At 42.8% G+C, this 20,108-nt stretch overlaps 1 protein-coding gene across 1 annotated transcript in view; it reads left to right on the top strand.

The window, feature by feature from the left end:
* The first annotated feature begins 293 nt into the window (after positions 1–293).
* Positions 294–20,108, top strand: part of CD2AP (CD2 associated protein) — an 87,233-nt gene continuing 67,418 nt past the window's right edge. Inside the window, exon 1 of the mRNA XM_017813129.1 lies at positions 294–361. Coding sequence (XP_017668618.1) covers positions 358–361 — 4 coding nt within the window. The 5' untranslated portion in view covers positions 294–357. The remainder of the gene's footprint in view (positions 362–20,108) is intronic.

Raw genomic sequence — 20,108 nt, 5'->3', positions numbered from 1 at the left:
GGGGCCGATGACGGGGGCGGTGCCACCTCCCCGCGCTGGGGCGGGGCCGAGACGGTGACGTCACCCCCGCCTGGCAACGGCGTGGGGGCGGGGGCGGCGCGCGGCTCTCGCGGGACTTGGCGCCTCCCGCCGCGGGCGGGGCGGGGGCGGGGCCGGCGCTGCCCGAGCGCGGCTGAGGCGGCGGTGGGAGCGACGGGACGGGCGAGCAGCCCTTCTGCCCCGGGCCGCCCGCGGCTCGGAGCCGCCCCTTCCACGCCCGCAGCGCCCGCGGATGGAGCCGCCGTGCCCGGCTTGAGCGCGTCGGAGGGACGCGGAGCCGCTCCGCCGAGCCCGGGCGGGCGGGCGGGCGGGCGCAGCATGGGTGAGTGAGCGCGGCGGGACCGGACCCCTCCTCCCGCCCCCCCGGGGGAGAGCTTGGGGTGAGGGGAGGGCGCGGGGCCCGGGGCAGCCCCCGGTGTGCCCCGGGGCGGGGGCCGCTGGAGGAGCTGCGGGGCCGGCAGGTGCCCGCAGGTGCTCGGTGAGCGATCGCTCCAGGCAGAGGCCGGTCCGGAGGGTCCCGGGGGGCTGCGGGTTCCCTGGGTTTCGGTGGGGAGAGCGAGGACTAACAGCGAACACTGACCCGGTGCTAGTTGCGGAATAAAAGTTTCTGTGGTTACGTCCAGCCCTCCTTTCGCTTTTTTCTTTTTTCCCCTACTCGGCTTCAGTTTGAGCTGCACCTTCACCCGTTTCTTCACCGAGGTGTTGGCTTAAAGAGAGCGAGTGCACAGCGACCAGGAGAGTTCCTGTGCTCGTGATGTGCTGGTTCAGGTTTACACTGGAAGCAGTCGGTTGTGCTGGGTCTGGTTTTTAATGGGAGAGCGTCGGCGTGGAGAGGTATGAATGAGTGACTTAAACACCGCTCCGCAGAACTCTCCTTCCTTAGAGGCAGTGCCCCCACTGATGTTCAAAAAGATCCACTGACCATTTTGTTTGTCTTTGATATCTCCGCTCCTGTCGCACCCCTTGCTCTCCGTCCTGTGTAACATTATCTGCATGTGCTCTGGAGGGGTACGTGTGACAGTGTGTGCTTATGCTGCTGTGTGCAAATGTGCTGGTTTAGAGCGGGATTTAAGCTTTTTAAGTGCAAGGATACCTGGGTTTTGGATAGCTCTTCTTTATCTCCATCTTTATCCCCATAAAATTGAAGAGGGTGTGCAGGTCAAACGTGCAGTTACTGGAGCGATAAAAGCTCCTCTTGACTTGTTTTCTGCTGATTAGGAAGATGGGCTTTTAGTGTTTTCATCTCGGTGAAAGTAGCCTGATGTGGCCAAAGCACACTGAAAGTAAAGTCTGAAGCTATAAAGTGGAATGGGTGTTTTAAGTTCTGATACAAACCAAGCTCTAAAGAACTCGCTTTTTGTGATTGTTCAGAATAGGTAAGACTTGCTGTTTATTTCTTTTTGGGCTGTGTTCTCTTATTTGCAAGTGAGAAGTGTCCGTCCAGGTCATTTCAGTGACTTGTGATGGTAGTTCCTGAAGCATGAAAGTTTAGTGTGCTAATTAAACATTTTGAAGTCAGACTGCCGTGATGAAATGTGAATACCTCAGATTTACATATGGTATGTCTGGGTTATTAAAACCATTAGTATCGTTTATTACTGTAGTTAGAAATACTGTATAAGACTTCAGAAAGGACTGAGTCTAGTTTATGATTATTGCGTGGTATAAAACAATGTATACATTGTTTTTTAATGTATATATATTTTTTTACAATGTAGATGTTGTATTTTTTCCTTAAGTTTCCTTTTCTTAAGGCAGTCCTTTTCTGATGACAGTAATGAGCATGTTATTACTGCTGCAGAGGCGACTGAATTGAGTGGGTGCACACACTGTGTCAAGTATTGTTATTGCGTGGGTTATTCTAACCATAACAATTTGTGTGTCTGTGCAGTTAGAGAACAATTCCTGCCAGAACGCTGGCAAACCTCTATAAAGGATTGTGGAATAATCCTAGAGCCTTTTAAACAGATTTTCTCTGTAGGTGTTGTCCTTTATTCAGATTTCCAAATGTTGCTTTCTTGTGATTGAAAGCAGGGAGGAATATATATCTCTAAAAATAAGAGCGGAAAAGAACTAACTGTAGCTTGCCCTGCACTCACAGTGTTCAGTGGTGGCCTCACGTTTTACCTTGAGAAGTCATTAGTTGATTATTTTATTACTGGCGTCATGGCAGAGCTGGTTCTTGATAAGAGATTGTTTGCCTTTTATGTCAGTTTGATGAAGAGATTTTACGTGTGAGAGGTGGCTTAGAGGGGAGTGCTGAGTATCTTTGGCAGACTCGGGGGTTTCTGAGATCTATGGAGAAGTAAGAACAGGGCAGTGTGTCTCTGGAGGAACCCAAAGGAGAAGGGCAGAAGTACAGAATGCCTTGGAACAGGTTCTTTTGTGTTCTTTTAGTAGCTGGAAATTAGTGTTTCAGGAGCACGTGTCGCTCAGGCGCCCGAAGGATGGGGAGGAGGATGTTGTCAGAGGTGACACACACGAGACCATATGAAGTTACTGGTAATGCCCACTGACACACTTGAGCTCTGTCATTATAATTCTTTGCCTTCTGTACTAGTTTAATCATGTGGATTCAATATATGACTCCACAAACAGCTAGAGAAGCAGATTATTTAAAGGGAAAAAATATATTCAGATGTTCTAGAGAAAAAAGACTATTTGCTTGAGTTGTCTTTTGCTGTCTTGGGTTAATATCCACTTGGAGAGAGGTAGAGTTCCGTGTATTGGTGCATTGTAACATCTGCTTACTTATATGGCTCAGTAACTGGTAACTGGCCTAATTTTAGTTAAGAAATGGTTTGACTATATAACTTCCATGTTAATGGGAAGGTTGAGCTAAATTTAAGAGTCCCTTTGCAGCCAATCATCCTATAGTTTTACAGCTAAGAAAGAAATCTTACAGCAACAATTGATAAATTGCCACAGCGGAACACTGAAATCTACTGAACTCTTGTCAGTACCTTCTTAGCTATATGCATGTCCCATCCTTTTGGATTTCCCAAAATTTGTACAGGCTTTGATTTTTGGTTCCCATGAGTCAGTACATTTGAATTTTTCTGCATTTGATCTTCAGACAATTTTGTAATTTTGGAATACTTTGGGAAGCCAGACATACTTCTTCATTGCCAACATTGAACATTAAACTTGTGTGAAGCCTCTTGCTTTCTTCACCTTCATGTTGGCAACAGAAAACAATCTTAGAAGGTTTTTGTAAGCAGACTGAACTGAATGCTTTTAACATACTGTTGTGGAGACAGTGGCAGATTGTTTCAGTATTCACTAGTAGTATTACAAGAACCTATTAGAAGATTCCTTCAGGGTTTGTTGTTTGATTTAAAAACAAAACAAAGAACTCCACAAAACCCCAGCAATCTCCCCCTCCCCCACCCCCAAAAAAATGGGATACTCCATACAACCCCAAGCAAATGGGATAGTATAGATGAACAGTTCTGCTGGTATTTTACCAAGAAATATGTAAGATGGGATGCCCAGTTGAACTTTAATCACTCTTTATTGACGAGTACAATGAGAGAATAAAAAGTGCAGGTTGTTAAACCTTTCTGTATTCGGGTTCTGGATGAGCCTAGTGCTGGCCAACTGTACTTGCACTGGCCAAGTTAAGCAAAGTGCTTTCTTACTTCATTTCTTTATTCTGGACAGAACTGTAAGGGAGGATGATGTGAAGCTGACCTCTGGAAGAGAGATGCCTAAACTAGTGGGAAACCAAATTACTGTAACTGGGAAGAGTTGATGGATACTGAGCTTGGGTCAAGATAGAGGAGAAATCCCATTGAAAGGTGCAAGAGAATGTCAGCTCAACTCTTGCCTTTTCAGGTTTTTTTTCCAAGAATGGAAGAGCTGCTGCACTGAGAGTCCTGACTGTGGGGTGGGTAGGGAGGAAAAGGATATGGAAAGCAGGTTTGAAATGGAAAGTTGTTCTTGTTTGTTTTTTTTTGGATTGTTGTTGTGTTTTTTTTTTGTTTGGTTGGTTTTTTGTTTGTTTGTTTGATTTTTTTTTTTTTTAAATAAAACCCCACGGTCTGGCAATCAGTAATTTATAGGCTTTCTCAGAGGTGTTCGTGGTTTCGTCAGAGCTTTTTTATAGATAGGGATGGACCATGAGGGACTTGGACTAAGGGGCACAAAGAAGAATGTGGTTTTGCCAGCCACAACTGCCTGTGACAGTGGAAGTCCCTGTTTAACATAAATGGGTGTGTGTGGGGGAAATATATCCTTTCAATGTGAGGGTATGTTTTTGATGTGTTTTTTTTTTTTTCTGTCTGTTTGGGTTATTTGTTTGTTTGTTTTGTTTTTGTTTTTGTTTTTTTTTCAAAAACTGCTGCTTACTCTGCCTGACAGTATTTTTGAGAAATGGTGGATGATTGGTGGCTTCAGTCTGAGAAGTTTCTCTACATCTACACTCCTCCCGTGTCAGCCATTCCAGGTGATGGTCACCTTTACTGGATGGTTATTTTAATTTTTATTTCACTTTCAGCTTATTGAGAGGAGAGTTGTTCAGGACTGTGTATGTGTTATTCAAGACTTAGCTCCATGCAGGGGTATAATTATATTTGCTGTCTTGGTTTCCTCTGTTTTCCTTACAGTTCTTGTTTCAGCTAGGTAGGATCTATACCTTGAATTCTCTTTACCTTCACTGGCTTTCTCTGTTGTCTGCCTGTGCTTGGGGTTGTTTTTTTTTTTTCTCTTAGTGGGTTTTTGTTGCATAAACACAGGAAATGTGTGGTTGGGCACCCTGTGCTGTCTGGGGCTGAGCTACCCGGTCTGTCCCGCTCCGCCCGTCATAGCTCTGCTCTTCCATCCGCTTTGCTTCCTTGGAGATGCTGTCACATATGACTGCTGCTCTGGGAGCTCCCCAGCCTGGCTTGATAAAAATGATTTGTTAGCAAAGAGCAGCAATGTATGTGCTTGAAGTGACTAAAATCATTCTGACAGAAGTGGGTAAGTCGATCAGGTGAAATTCCTTGCTCGTGGGTCTCGAGGGTAGTGATTTCTAGCAGCTGGTCCAACCTGTGATGGCCACCTGGGCACTTAAAACGTGTCTCTGGTTCGTGCCAGGGGTTTAGCTTTTTTCTTTTAGAGTAGGTGGGGTTTTTTTTATATTTTTTAAACTGGCATCTTTTATTTTATAATGAAGTTAAATGACATTCGACTTCTTCTTTTCTGACACTTTTCCTTTCCATGATGTTCCTTTTTAACTCTTCTCTGAATTGTGAATTTGCTAACTATCTAAAATATTCCCAACTCTCTGTGGAGGCAATGCCTGAGCCTTTGCTGTCCCTTATCGTGGACATGTGGTGATAAGAAACAGTTTTCCCCAACGTTGTCCCTGTCTTGATGTGAGCACAGCCCTGCGTGAGCACTGCCTGTAGCTGTCCTGGTGCACTGGTAAAAGTGGGACTGAAGCACTGAAACTGCCTTTTCAGTCACCTCTTTTCTAGAATGATCCCTTGCTGTGTTAAATAACTGTTCCTTTTGCCCTGAATTGCTGTGTTTCTTAGCATAAACTTGAGACTTCAGTTCATTTGAATAATATGACGCCAGCACAACTATTTATTTTCTTTGACTGATGCCAACAAATGTTTTTGGGTGGGATTGTGTTTTACTGCTCTAGCCACATGCAGAATTGTCTTTCTTCATATAAAATCAGTGTGAAATACTGCTTTTTCAGAAATCCTGAATAAAGAAAACGATGCATTGTAGATATTTTTGAACAAAAATTTAAGACCTGCCACTGCCAGAGTCCTGGATCAGACTGAAGGAGAAGTCATAGTATGTGTCTGTCTGCCAAATGAGTTAAATCTTTCCACTTTTGGGGTGATGTACCACTGGAGAAAATATAATATGAGGTCATTTAGAATATTAAGTTAACTTTTCTTAAAGAAATATATATTGCCTATAATGTGCTTACGGTATTAGGCAGGATTGCTTTCAGCATAATATTATTAGAACTAATATTTTGAATAATTGAAAAAAGTGAACCATTTTCCTTTAATTTCAGCAGTTTGCATGACCTGTGGTGTTACAGGTGAGAGCTGCAGTTGGAGCTCTCCACTTGGTGCTGAAGAGCTTTGTGATTGTAAACTGAGTTTACATTTGACATTGTTGTTAAAGAAACTCAAAACTAATTTTCACTTTCACTGCTACAACTAGATGAAGCATTACTTTAAATTATTTAAATGGCTTAAGCTTACACTGTTTCTTAACAGTAAGTAAATCACCATAAACATGATACTTTTTGTTGTTAGAGGGATATGTAAATGGCTTTGGAATTAAGCAGTCTTAGGTAGTCTCATTTATTTTTGCTTCTTCAGCAGCAGGATCTGGAGTGCTGTGAATAGATTTTTGTGGATAGGAGTTACTAATGATTTTTACTTTAATGTTAAATAACGCAGTTTTGCCTGAGTTCCTGGAAACTTGCCTGACTTACCATTTAAAGAAGTCTCTTAAGTCATCAATTTCTACCTCTTGGATAAAATTACTAAGTGGTCAGCCTTAGTCAAATGTTTTGACTGTGTATGTAGTTTGATCTTTGTAAACTGGCACTGAAGTAAAGTCTCACCCTTCACTTATCTCTACCTAGTGAGCATTGTCCTCTTCCCTTCCTTTTACAAACCAGAGCATCCAAAACTTTCCTGTCTTCCTGAATTAGCTTTCAGCCAGACTGGCTCTCCAGAACTGAGACCAAGCTCATGGTGGCAAAAGGAGTGAGAAGGAGGATGTGGATGGTACTTACAGTGGTGTCAGCTGCAGCAGTTACAGCAGTTGACAAAGTCACGCCTGTAGAGACTTTTTGTCTTCTAGTTTTAGCTCTTCAGCTCAGTTGTGGATTTATTGGTAACATACCAGTGTACCTTAATTCTCCTTAGTTTGGGTTTTAGTTCTCCCCCCCCAAGTTGGATTGTTGTTTCACTTTTCAGGAAAAATATAAAAGCCAGCTTCTCAGAATGGTTCAGGTTGTTTCTGTTCAATGCATCTTTGGGACTGGGGGATAAAAGTCTCCATCTTTGCTGCTTGAAGAAATAAATCTGCTAGTTTTCATCAAGTAAAGGAAAATCATGTTGCTTAACTCTGAACTTGTATCTTGAGTTATGAATGGATTTAAGGCTACTTTGAGTGTAATGTCCCTTCTAAAGCCTTCCTGTGGGTGCAGTTTCAGGCTGTGCTTCAGAGATAACTTCAGGCTGCTGCCACAAAGGGCCAGAGCTGTACCTGCCTCTCTCTGGCTTACCTTGGCTCTGGTGGCTGTGACTGATGAGCTGGATGGTGTGGAAGAAACTCCTGAGCCAGGTTTGGCATCCTGTCGGCTGAATGGCCTCACTCTGCATGCACAGTTGTGAGCTCCTGGGCAAGAGAGTGGATGGGACTGTATTTCAGGAGCCAGGGAATGGAGAGTGTTTCTCCTTTTCCATTTTAACCTGCAGTTACTTTGCACTACGTCCACACTGAAGTTTCATCAGTTTCTTCTATATTAATTGCTCTCAAATGTTTGTGATCCAGCAAACTGATTATTTCAAATTTTTTTCTCTTCATTTTTAAAATACTTTTTTACCCCTCATCCATTTTAAGCCAGCCAAGTGTTTTTTTTTAAATATGCCTCTAACTTGCTTTTTTAAAAATTGATTTAATAGTAACTTTATAGAGAAAATAGTTCCTAAACTGCTAGAATTTGTAATTGAGGTGCCTTTTGTATTTCTGTGGATTTTGGTCTTGGTTTTTTTCAGTAATGTGTATGTTTGGAGAAGACAACTGAGCACAGTATGTAAAAATATACCTCTGTCCTTACTGTATCCTGATTTGTTTGCCATTGGGCTGGACTTCAATGTTCCCATCACTTAAATGCTTTTATGGAGTTTGGCTTATTTAGTACTGTCATAAACCAAGAAATGCAAGATTAACTAGAATAAACCTGCCTAAAACTTAAGGTAAATCACATTGCTGTTTGCACTCTTTGTGACATCTGAATATTTCTGTCGAGGAAGTTATTAATTGCTAGAATGAACTGCCAGGAGAAATGCTAGATCCATCAATTCTTGGTATGGTCAGTCCCCTGAATAATGCAGATATCAGTGTGTTCCTTAATCTTCCCTTTTGGCAGATTTAGTGATCATGTGTCCATGCAGTGATCTGGTTTGAGGCGCTGGCTGGAGTTGAATCCAACCAGAGGAGAACCAGCTGTGTCTGATTTGGCAGCAAAGTGGACTGACACACCCTGGAGCAGCATAACTGTGAGACCAGCCCAAGGGAACAGTGGTATGGGAGTAAGTTGGGAGAGACCGCAGGGTCATTCCTTCAGCCTCACAGTGTTGGAGTCACTGTAAAACTGTTCTCTGTAAATGACTGAAGCCATCGTTCCTGAAAAGCACAGCCCACCTGTTTTGCTTCCAAAGTGGTTAAGTGAAGAGCATTGTTTTGTTCAGAGTTTTTAGTAAGAGGCTTGACAAATTCAGCAGGATTTGCAAGTTGTCTGGGAGTGTCGATGGGGTTTCAGGTGACCATCTGACGGGTGGGGATGGGCTGTTTGTTTGAAACCTGTGTCCCAAACAACACTTTGTGTTCAGCTGAGTTTGTGCTGTCCTGGAGCCAGGTGAAATGAGGTGCTGTTCTGCAAGGGGGCAGTGGAATTGCTGAGGTGAGCAAGGCTTTTGTAGACTAATCCTGTGGGTATGGTAAATAAGGAGACCGCAGATCCTCCTGAAAAGTGCAAACAGCAGAATATAATCTTTTTATTAAGCATGAATTATTATGAACTGTGCTGTTTTGCTCTGGAAAATCAAATGTGCTTTGTTTGCTGGACCTGTGTGTTAATGAAAATACACCTCGTCCTTCAGCACGGGGAAAGAGTGTTTGTGAAGTGGAAGATGGTAGTAAAAAGCATTACATTAAAACATTCACATTATGAGAACCGTAAGTATAACAAGGACTGCTTTTACTGCCTACCAATATCTGGGTAAGGATGTGGTGCAAGGAAGTAGGGGAATTGGAAATTGTCTTGGCTGACACCCTTTGCAGCTTTAGGAGAGCTTGAAGGCATTTCTTGTAGCACCATGTGCTATAGGACTGTAGGTGAGATACCCATGTGGCGGTTGTCAACTAAAAATACAATTAAGAGTGTATAAAATTGCTTCCTCTAATTTTTGTGTGTTCATCGTCCAATTAGATGCTTATTTTGTGGGAAGAGAGTTTGCTCTTTCAATCTTAATGGTTCTTTCTTCCTGAGAGAGAATTATAAGATACATATATGGATTGTAATGTAAATGGCTTCTAATATGTAGGTTGTAGAAGAAAACTTGCCCTGTAGACAGCTAGAAGGAGAAAGCCTCAGGCTGGGTGAATACAAGATGAAATAAAGCTGTTTATGAAACAGGAGACGTGCTGTCAGTAGAATAAGACACAGCCTGCCATCTCTGTGCAGCAAGGAGACCGTGCTGATTTGCTGTCAAGGCAGAGGTGCTGGATCCTGCTCTTCAGAGCTCTGTGATGCTTCTGCAGTTCTAAGCAGCGACAGAAGTGGTAAATCCTGACCTTGGTTTTTTAAGGAAGCTGAGGTCATACTGCTGATATTTTTTTCTCTTGATTTTACTTTTTTTTTTTTTGAGTGTGTGTGTGGTTGGGTCACCAGGGTTTTGCCTGTAGTTGTGAAACCTGTGGGGACAGGTTTCAAGGGGATTTCCTCTGGTTCTAAATTCCAAGCTACTCCTTCAAGTGAACGTGTTGAGAACAGTGGAGGTGAGAGTTAGCTTTCTATGAACTTGCTTTGGGTGCTTTGTATCCTGACCTCAGCAACTGGTATCCCTTGCCCCAGACAGCTTTTCATAACCTCCTGTAAGTCCTCTGCTCCCTCCTCAAATTCTTCAAATACCGATCCTCGTATTACTATCAATTAGTGCTGCAAGACACAGGACATGCTGGAGCTGCTTCCAGGCTGCATAGTTGGTGATTAGCCAGCCATCAGGTTAAAAGAGCAAGAGTGTTGGGGCAGTCCTGAAGTCTTTTCCTGGGGAAGGACTGGGATTTGGGTGCTTCAGTGCTGACTCTGCAAAAAAATTAAATAAAAAATAAAATGTACAGCTCTTATTTTTGAGATGCTGCTCTTCTGGCATGTGTTAGCCAAGTGTGAAAGAATTGGGAGGGAAGCAAGAGGACAGGCAGATAGGGATGATCATGTAACCCTGGTTTCTTCAAGTGCTTGAGATTATAATCAGGTACTAAAAAACCCCATAGTGAATGAGGTGAGGGGTGATTGCTGTGCTGCGGTAGTATTGGGAGGATTGGTCAACAGAAATTTTGTGTTCCTAAAAGACAAACGCATAGTCCAGCATTTAGGAACAAACTACCTTACTGTCTGCCAGGTGGCCTGAGCAGGATAGTAACCAGCAGGTCGTGGGGAGTGGTTGTTCCCACTCCCAGGCACTCACATGACTAAAATACTGTGTCCAGTTTTGCTCCTTCCTCCCCTCGAATGCAGGGGGAATGCCACCAAACTGGAGAGCTGCGAGTGGTCAGGAGGCTGGTGCATGTGGTGTGCAAGGAGTTGGTATAGCCTGGAGAAGAGAATTACAGACTCTTCTTGGAGACGTGGTGGGAAGTTGTGAATCAATGGCTGCAAGTTAGGACAGTGGTAATTCCTGTTGAATATAGTGTGGAAAAATCATGATGAGAATTGAGTATCAGAAAAGTTGCCCAGGGTCGCTGTTTTATCTTCATCCCTTCAAGACTTTTAAAATTTAGCTGGACAATCCCTTGAACAACCTGGTTTGGCTTTGAGATAAACCTTGCTCTGATCAGGTTGGAATAGTAACCTCCAGAGAGCCTTTCAAACCTTGTTTTCCAGTGATTGGAAACATTGCAAGTTATGCAGGTTGAAGTCATGATCTTAATAAAAATTGTTTAAATCCTTCTAAATCTGTGTTACAAGTGGGTATTTACAGAATTGATCTCTGAACTTTTAAAACATAATTGAGCTAATGAAATGATTTTACCTTCCTTAAAACTATCTGATTGAGGTTGTAGGGTTCTCTTGAGCATTTGTTGTTCTGACTGGCTCTTGTAAGAATCCACTGCATAAGGATTTCTTTCTGTGCTTTTCAGTCCAACGGTTCAGTTGATTGTATTGATTAAACTGTCCACACTAAAAAGTTAATTAACTTTATTAATGCCACAATTACTGTGGACTGTCCTGACAGTGTGGAGTCAGATGGAAACACTTGTCCCTGTTTTAATGCTAAGCATATTTTGTCGTTTTTGCAAGATCCCAATCTGGGACCATTCAGACTCTTGCATCATGTCTGTTTTTAAAGATGAAGGGAACACTTTGTGCATGCTCCGAATGATGCTTTCAAGTTTCCATAAATTTATTTCAAAGCCAGATTCTTGCCATGTTTGCACAAGCACTAATTGTCATTCAGAATTAGATATGTGCCAAATTGTAGGTTGTCTGTCAAAGCATTTCTGTATTTTTGCAGAGCGTGAAAGGAGTTTTCTTTTGGTTTAAACCCAGAAGGCTCTCAGACTTTCTTGTTTTTGTAACTCGTGAATTTATAACCTGGAGCTATGATTATGATGTTCTTTTTGGCTAGGAGAATCCTGAGAAAAATCTGCAGGAGGAGCTGAAGCTTTTGTAGTAACATGGGGTTCTGATATTGAAGGAAGGAAGCTATTATAAAATTCAAATACTTTTTTTTTCTTTTTTTTTTTTAAGGGGAATGACTTTGTAGAAAAATTCTAAGATAAGCAACAGAGTCTTCAGCTTCAATTTTGTTTGTTTGTTTGTTTGTTTGTGTTTTTTTTGCGAGCTAATTATCTAGTAGAGGCTTTAAGGGGAAAAACTATAAATATGGAGTTGACCCTGTCATACTTTCACTGCTTATTTGGTGCTTTGGATTTGAGCAAAATCTAAATACAGTATGATCTTTTTGTTCTTCAGAGGTTTTCTGGCATGGCTTTGTTTTAGCAGCTTTTGTAATTTGGTGTTTTGTGACTCACCTTGAATGTTTTGCCAAGTAGATGTTATAAAATTAACTTAAGGGAAAGAACAGAGGAAGAGGCGTAAATCTATATATGGAACAGTGTCTGAGTCATGACTTAAGAAAATGTGGTGTGTTTTCTTAGGGTGCAGACCTCTGTGCCCTCTAAGATCCCTGGTTTTTCCTGCATGGTGAATTAGTAGCATTCTTTCCCCTTCTGCTTGTGAAGAGTTTTGCTGCCTTTCCTGCAGGTGTCACCTCTCATTTCCAGGCTGGTTTCTTGCAGTGAGGTCAGTTCAGACTGAGAGAAATAACAAGTAGCACAAACCATCTCTTTCTGCTTAACATCACTTCTCAGGCAAAACATTTTGACCTCTTTTGTCCTTATAAATCAAATAGTAGTATCAAATATCTGTGGATGGTAGAGATTTTACTCTAATACTTCCCATTTCATGTCTTCTGCTGTGAAGGGAAGAGCCTGGCAATTCCCACTCATAGAAGTGAGGGGCTGAATCAAAATCACAGTTGTGATATTTATTAAGTTTGTGACTGAGTTTAAGACAAGTATTTCTGATAACATGTCCTCCTCCTGGAGGAGGCATGATGGACGAGTCTTCTAGAGTTGATTTAATAAACCTGCAGTGAGGAGTGTATCCCTAAAACACTTTTTTTCCCAGCTGGCTGGTAATGGTGGCATATCATCTGCAGGATACAGTTGTGGAATTATGAGGGTATATGTGGAGGGTATATGAGTTGCTTTAGCGAAGTGAGAATTGACAAACGTTTAATTTTCAGTCGTGTTCTGTCACACACAGTGTTAAGCACTATAATGCACTTCAGGAAATTACAGGAGCCCGGAGTAGGAAAATGAGGCCTATGTGGTTTGCATCTCTCAGGGCAGGCTGCTGGGCAGGGTTTCTGCTGGGCTGTTTAGTTTCATTCTCAAAGTATCCTGCTAATTGTACCTGAGCCAGTGCAGGAAGCTGCCATTTGAGATGGTTGCTGTTAAAATACAATGAGTTTCTCGTTAGTTGAAATAATTTGGGAGGAAGAGCATACATTTTTAACTGTTTTCAATTGTTCATTGTCCTAATTATTTCAGCCTTACTGGGCTGTAAAATTCAACGTGAACTTTTTATTAAAAATGCGTGGTGAGTCATTTGTTGGAGAATGCACCATTGCCTCACTCAATCTAGAAATGCCAGGCAGATCCAGGGCGGCTTTCAGATGGACAAGTTCCGTGCTGACAGAACCAAGTCTGGCTTTTTAGACTGTCTCAAGGGTAGACTGCTATTTTTGGTTTTTTTGTTTCCCTTTTTTTAGCCAAACTATGTATGTAGAGGGATTGTTGCTTTAAGCAGAAAATGTTTGTGCTAGAACTGGATAATGCAGCATAGAGCAAGTTACAGAAGGATTAAGGAAAAATAGCAGTCACTGCAGGATGGACAGAAAAAAAAAGAACTTTACTCAAGTTGCCTTATCACAGTCTTTTGACAACACCTGGAGCTGGCTGGGGATTATATTGTCTGAGGGCTCATGATTGGGATGTCAGTGGAACAGAAGCAGAAAGGTATTTTGGGGACTTTTGGTGGCTGAAATTAATTTTAGTTTGGCCAGCTTCTGCAGACTTCCCTGTCAACTGTAAACGTAAAATCGAAATGGTGAGAAACTTCAGTGAGGGATCTGAGAGATCTTGTGGATTTCAAGACATCTGTGAAAGTCACAGGATGTCTCTGAAAGAGAACAGGCTAAAGCCAGTTACCAATACATTAATTTGTTTGTATCGTCTATTTAACACATAGGTAAAATATCATTAAAAGATTTTTGTGCCTGAATCACAAAATGGTTTGGGTTGGAAGGGACCTTTAAAGATCATCCAATCCAACCCCCTGCCAGGGGCTGGGACACCTTGCATTTGACCAGGTTGCTCAAAGTCCCACCCACCCTGGCCTTAAATGTTTCCAGGGATGAGATATCCAATGCTTCTCTGGGCAACTTGTGCCAGTGTCTGACCACCCTCACGCTATAGAATTTCTTGCTTATGTCCAATCTAAATCTCCCCTCTTTCAGTTTAAAACCAGTGCCCCTTGTCCTGTCCCAACAGACCTTGGGAAAAAGCCTCTCCATTTCTCTTACAAGCCCCCTTTATGTACTGGAAGGATGAAATAAGGTCTCAGTTGTCATTAGAAAGATAAAATGTAGTAGGACCCCATACTTCAGAAAAATAATAGAACTAGCTTTTATTCCAGCTTGTTCCTTCCCCTCTTCCAATGGTAATTTTTTTCCTTTGGCGTGCACAGCATTTAATCAAAATAGGAAGCTGACAGTAGCTGGGCTGCTGATGCTGGAGTTTGGGGAAACAAAGGCCCAAATGAGATACTGGATATTGTTAGACTTAAACAAGATGTTTCGAAGTCGTTTTGTTGTCTTTTTTTTGGCTTGGTTGTCATTGTTGGTTTTCTCCGTGGTGTGTATTTATTCTGACTTCATTCTTTTTTTCCTAAAAGCCATCTTTACAGCAGTTTAAAATACCCTTATTGTAAGCACTGGAGAGAGTACTTACTAAGTTTTTACCAGATCTTGTAAACCGTCACATGTCCAACACCTTTTTGGTGGTGACTTGTGATAGAAAGATAGACTGTATTTCAGAAAAATGATACATTAAATTCCCTTCTAAAGGAGGTTTTTTTTTTAATCTTGTAGAGGAATGGGAGCTGGGGCTGGTAGACTGATCTGCCCCAGCACAGCACTATGGATGTTGGCTCAGGTGGGCATGGTGCTCTGACTGCTCAGCTCTTGTGCCGAGGAAGCGGGAAGCTGCTTGTTGGGAATTTGGCCTGACCTGCAGTCATAGTGGCTGATTGCCATCACTCATGTTGCTTCAAACTGCTGAGCCTTCTGAGACATGGGGGATGTGTTGAAGTGAGTGTGAAGGCTCATACTCACTTCAGCATGAAGTTGCTTCAAACAGCAAATCCTGTTGGCAATGAAACTGGGTCCCCACTGGGTGACAGCAGGGTGTTGGTGGTGCTTCCAAAAACTGGGTGGACACAGCTGAGATGGTTTTGTGTAGAATCAGCTTGGGTCCAACACTGTATTTGTGTGTATTGGAGGCATCTTTAGTGCTTGAAAGGACTGTTTGTTTGCCCAGCAGCCAGAACTAATAAATTGTACAGATTTAGGTTCTCTGTCTTTGAAATAATCCCCAACTGAAATAATCGGCCTACAGCAAATTGGGAATTAATCGTGTATGCTTAAAAGAAAATGTACACAGAATGGCATGAAAATATTTCAATGCCATTGGTGTTATGTATTATTATAAACTAATGAAAGAATTCTGATGGCTCAGGACACTTGGCTTAAAACAAGACCGTAAGTCAATATTTGAATAGATGAGGTCAGCATTTTCTTAAACTGCAGAGAACCTCCTCTGCCACATCCCTTCCTTGTGGCAGCAGAGTTTGCTTGACTGGCACAGGCGATCAAAGCCTCAGGAGCAGGAAGCTCTGCTTTGCTACAGAGCTGTTTATCAGGACTGGAGCTGGCACGACTGGTGTGGCTCACCTGGGAGGAGGCACAGGTAGAAATGGCTCTGCTATGTGTCACTGCCATTCCCTAGGCCTTACAGGAGGCACCCAACCTCCTTCTGAGCTACTGTGAAGGTAAAACATCTTATTTGTGGTGGTTAATGCTTTCAGTAGTCCTTGTGATGCAACTGTTAGCAAGTCCTCCACGTGGAACACAAATGTGATGGCTCTGCATGGCTCAGCACAGGGAAATGTCTGCTCTTTTGTATGGTGTGACTCAAAACCAGTGACTTACTGAAGGCTGTGCTGTAAAATATGTGTAGAATTCGTGGTCTTCATTAGTTAATTGTACTTGTTCCTTGTTCAGTTTTGTAACAGCTTGCAACTGCAACCCTACCATCAGTTGACAGGAATCCAATGGCCTTGCATTGTTTATGCATTGTGTTAGGATGTGGTTTCATGACAGATTTTGGCTGTGTGCAAAGCAGAAAGTGGTAAGGGGCAAGATGAGTGGTCCCTAGGGGGAATTTCAAGTGTGAGGGACCTGATATTCATATTGCAAGTTTTGGACATTTTTATATCATTGCAGTTCTAGTCTTACCCTATGGGTGTAATGCCTATTAAAGATTAACACACATTAGGAGTATTCTTGAGTTTAGTTTCAGTGGGGAAAAAAAAAATCCAGAGATTATTTACTATGAGAGTGCTCCACACTGAACTGAAGCACCATAAATGAGGGTGGTTTGGACCTTCAGGAGCAATGTGCTCCCCATCTGTGCTGTAACAGTAATGTAGATGTGGGTCTGAGTTGGGTTTGAAGCAGTCCTGGGTCTCTGACCCTACAGTGAGACATCTGAGGGAGATGAAGAAAGTTGACATTAAATAGTTTTCTCTCGGGCTGTTTTCTTTATCTGATTCACCAGTAGTATAAATAACTACTAATCTTAAATGCAGAGCTGGGGGTAGGGACCATGTGAATGCACACAGAAGAGAGCATGGGATCACAGCATTCTTGGGTTAAGATGTCTTGTAAATACAGCCTTGGGTTTCCCGCTCTCTTTTGGTGATGTAGCTTTACTGGGCACTTGGAGAAGGAAAGCAGGAGATGCTGGATGTTTCCATCTGTTCAAGGTTCAGTCCTTTGCCTGCTTCTCAGTCAGATATGGCTGTTTAGGTGTGAATTGAAGGGAAGGACCCTTTTGCACAGGATCAGTGCTCAGAGTTGTTTTCCCAGTACTGGGAAATATGAGGTGCTTCCCTACTCAGATTGAGGGAGACCAAACCCACATCTGTACCCCAAAGGGATACTTAGATCTTTGGGGAACTGGTTATTATGGTCATTGTGTAGACAGGAGAGGAAATCATTGGAGCAGATGCAGAGTGTGAAGGAAGGAGCAGTGGAGGCCTTTGGCCAGGAGGGATTTGCCTTTAGCTGCCAAACCCTTGTGCTCACCTTGTGCGTGTGTCTTACGGGAGAGCTTTGATGACAAAACTCATGCAGTTTTGGGAGAAGCAACTAGAATTTTAAGGGCAACGGGGAATCCACCAGGCCTCTTTATTTGAGCATAAGGGTTGTCATCAGTGACTCAGGTCAGGGTAACAGGGTGTTGGAGTGGAAAGAAAACATTCTTGTAACCACTACTTATGTTTACAGTTCTGGAGGTGTTTTCATTGTTCAGCATTTAAACACCTGAACTACTTTTTCAGTGTTAAGATGTGTCTTAAGTGGCCAAACATATACTATGGTATTGCTGTTAAAACAGCTGGAATTCCTATAGCTCACAAATTGTAGGAAGGCTTCTGTGGGAAAGCAGTTGGAAGGAGCACCTGATTTTGAAACAGTTTGGAAGAAAAGTATGATAGTTATAAGGGTAAGATAGTATCTTCTGTGGTCTTTTGTCTCCAGTGTAAACTTTGCTGTGAAACAAAATACCTTTGTAACCTTGTGTATGTACTCGGACATAATAACACAATTGTTACCCTGGTTTTATAGGACACTAAACTTTGAGGGGTTTCTGTGATAAATGTACAAGTGGAAACAACAGCAAGTTTTAAGCATCTAGCAACTGTCTGTTATGATAAACTGGAAAAGCAAAAGCTCAGTTTCTAGTATAACTGCAGTTCTGCTGCCAAGGTGCTTCTGGAGGCTGCACAACTTTCCAGGGTTCATGTTCCAATAAATGACTTTAAATCTGAACTGACCTAAAACCTGCCTGAAGAGACCTTCATGGAACATGGCAGCAACTCTTGCTGCTTCATGTTGGACTCTGTTCCTCCCAGTCTGCAGCAAGTTTCAGCAAGGCTTCCCAATATATGCAAGGATTTCAGTTATTCAATGAATCCTCTTTTTTTTTTTTAAATTTTATAAACTATTAAAATGTGTTTTTCATGGGATTTTATTTTTATTTCATGGTTTGTGTCTTTATTTTGGCTACTACAGAAAGGTCACTGGATTCTGACAGTATTGTAATACCTTAAACAAAGTACCAAGAATGTGAAGTTGTCGTCTTTGCTGGGTGAGTGTCTGACAGGGGTTATTTCTGTTGAAGACACAGGCATGCTAGAACTTTGGTATATTTTCCACTCTTTTACTTGCTTTATTTATTGGTTTTTTCTCTTTTAAGGCTCCCAGAGGGCCTTAGTTACCTATAATAGACAACTTCAGAAAGACACTGAGTAGCTGAAGACTTCCTTTGTTTAAAATCAGTGAAGATGGGTGTTATGGCCATGCTTGTTGGGAGATTGCTTCTGCCTTGGCACTGAGATGTGGTTGGCAGAAGAGCCAGTTGTGTAAGTTTTGGAGAAGTGGAGAGTCCACCTGTGCCAGCAGTGACTGAATGCCTCGTGCAGGCAGTGTTGGTGTGCTGACTGGCAGTGGGAGCTGTTTTGTCAGAGGCACTGGGGTTAGATAGGACACTTTTCATCTTTGCTGTGGGGAATAATGTCTGTAGTTGTTCACTGGGCTGACTGGCTTTGATGTGTTGGGTCTGTTTTATTTAGTAAGTGAGGTTGTCATCTCAGTGGAAACCAAGAGCTGAGCAGACTGCTCCCACAAAGCTTACTGTAACCACCTTCCACCAAAGATATCCAGTCAATATTTTTTTTCTTAGCTCTGATTTAATCAGTCCTTTGCCCCTGAAAATGGGTGAGAACCTTCAAAAAGTGCCATGTGGGAGGCTCCCTAATTGTGTTGGAAAGCTGTCATGGCTAGATGAAAGAGTGTGTTTATATGTGTTTAAGTGGAACTTTTGTGGTTTGTTCATCCCACTGCCTCTTGTGCTTTCATTGGGCACCACTCAGTCTTTTCCACACCCTGATCAATAAGATTTCCCTGATCTTTTTCCCGGCTCTTTCAGCTGTGCCTTGTATGAAGATACTCCAGATCCTTAGTCATCTATGATCTTCATGGCCCTTTGGGCTCACACCATTATTTTCACTTCTGTCTTGTATTGGGGCACCCAGGACAGCACCAAGCACTCCAGATGGTCTCCCCAGTAGAGAGCAGAGGGGGAGATCCCCTCCCTTGGCCTGTGGCATTGCTCCTCCTAATGCAGCCCCAGCTGCTTTTGATCCTCTTTTGCTGCAAGGATGTGTTGCTGGCTCCTGTCAACTTGGTGTCCACCAGGTCCTTCTCTGCCAAGCTGCTTTCCAGCCAGGCAGTCCACAGCCTGTACTGGTGCACGGGGTTGATTCTCCCCAGGGACAGGACTTGGCATTTCCCTGTGAACTTCGTCAGGTTGGTGATGGTCCATTTCCTCAGCCTGTTGAGGTCCCTCTGAATAGCAGCACATCCATCCAGTCCATCAGCCACTCTTCCAGGCTTTGTATCATCTGCAGACTTCCCGAGGGTGCATCAGTCCCATCATTCAGGTCATTAATAAAGGTACTGAACGACTCAGGATTGACTTCTGGGACACACCACTGGTGATTCCCCCCGAGCTGGACCATGTGTCATTGATCACAACCCTTGGAGCCTGGCATTTTGGACAGTGTCCAGTCCACACCACTTTATACTCCTCTGGCCTGTACTCTATCGGTTTGTTTTTGGTGGCACTGGCTCAATTGCCTCTGATTCTTCATTGCACGGATTCCAGCCCCTCATCTGCTACCAGGGCACTGAATGTGTAGTCTTGTGTTTCTAAATCTGTTCTGTCAGTTCTTAGTCTGTTATAATTTATTATCTCTAATGCCCTCATCAACCTGACTGTGATGCGGCTTCTCATTTGTTTCCATCCCTCTTTCCTTGGTTGGAAGCATGTTCCAGGTGCTGTCTTTATGTTTATATTTGAATTCTTGCCAAAACAAGATTGCCACTTATGTGTTAGAGATGTAGGGTCAAGATACCTTCTTTGCATGCGGTGTAGGAGGTGGTTTGGGATGGCCCATTCTGGCTGTGAAAACTTGGGAGAAAGTTGTCTCCCTCTCTGGTGAGCTTTGGTATTCCTGGATGTGCAAGAAAAGCACAGTAAATCTCACAGTGTTCCTGCTCAGGCTTGAGAAGACTATTTTTCATCCATGATGTGGTCATTGTGGACTTATAAGATACAGATAATTG

The sequence above is a fragment of the Lepidothrix coronata genome, unplaced genomic scaffold (genome assembly GCF_001604755.1).
Source record: "Lepidothrix coronata isolate B3197 unplaced genomic scaffold, Lepidothrix_coronata-1.0 Scaffold39, whole genome shotgun sequence".
Taxonomy (NCBI): Eukaryota; Metazoa; Chordata; class Aves; order Passeriformes; family Pipridae; genus Lepidothrix; species Lepidothrix coronata.
This window is presented reverse-complemented; position numbering and strand designations above follow the sequence as displayed.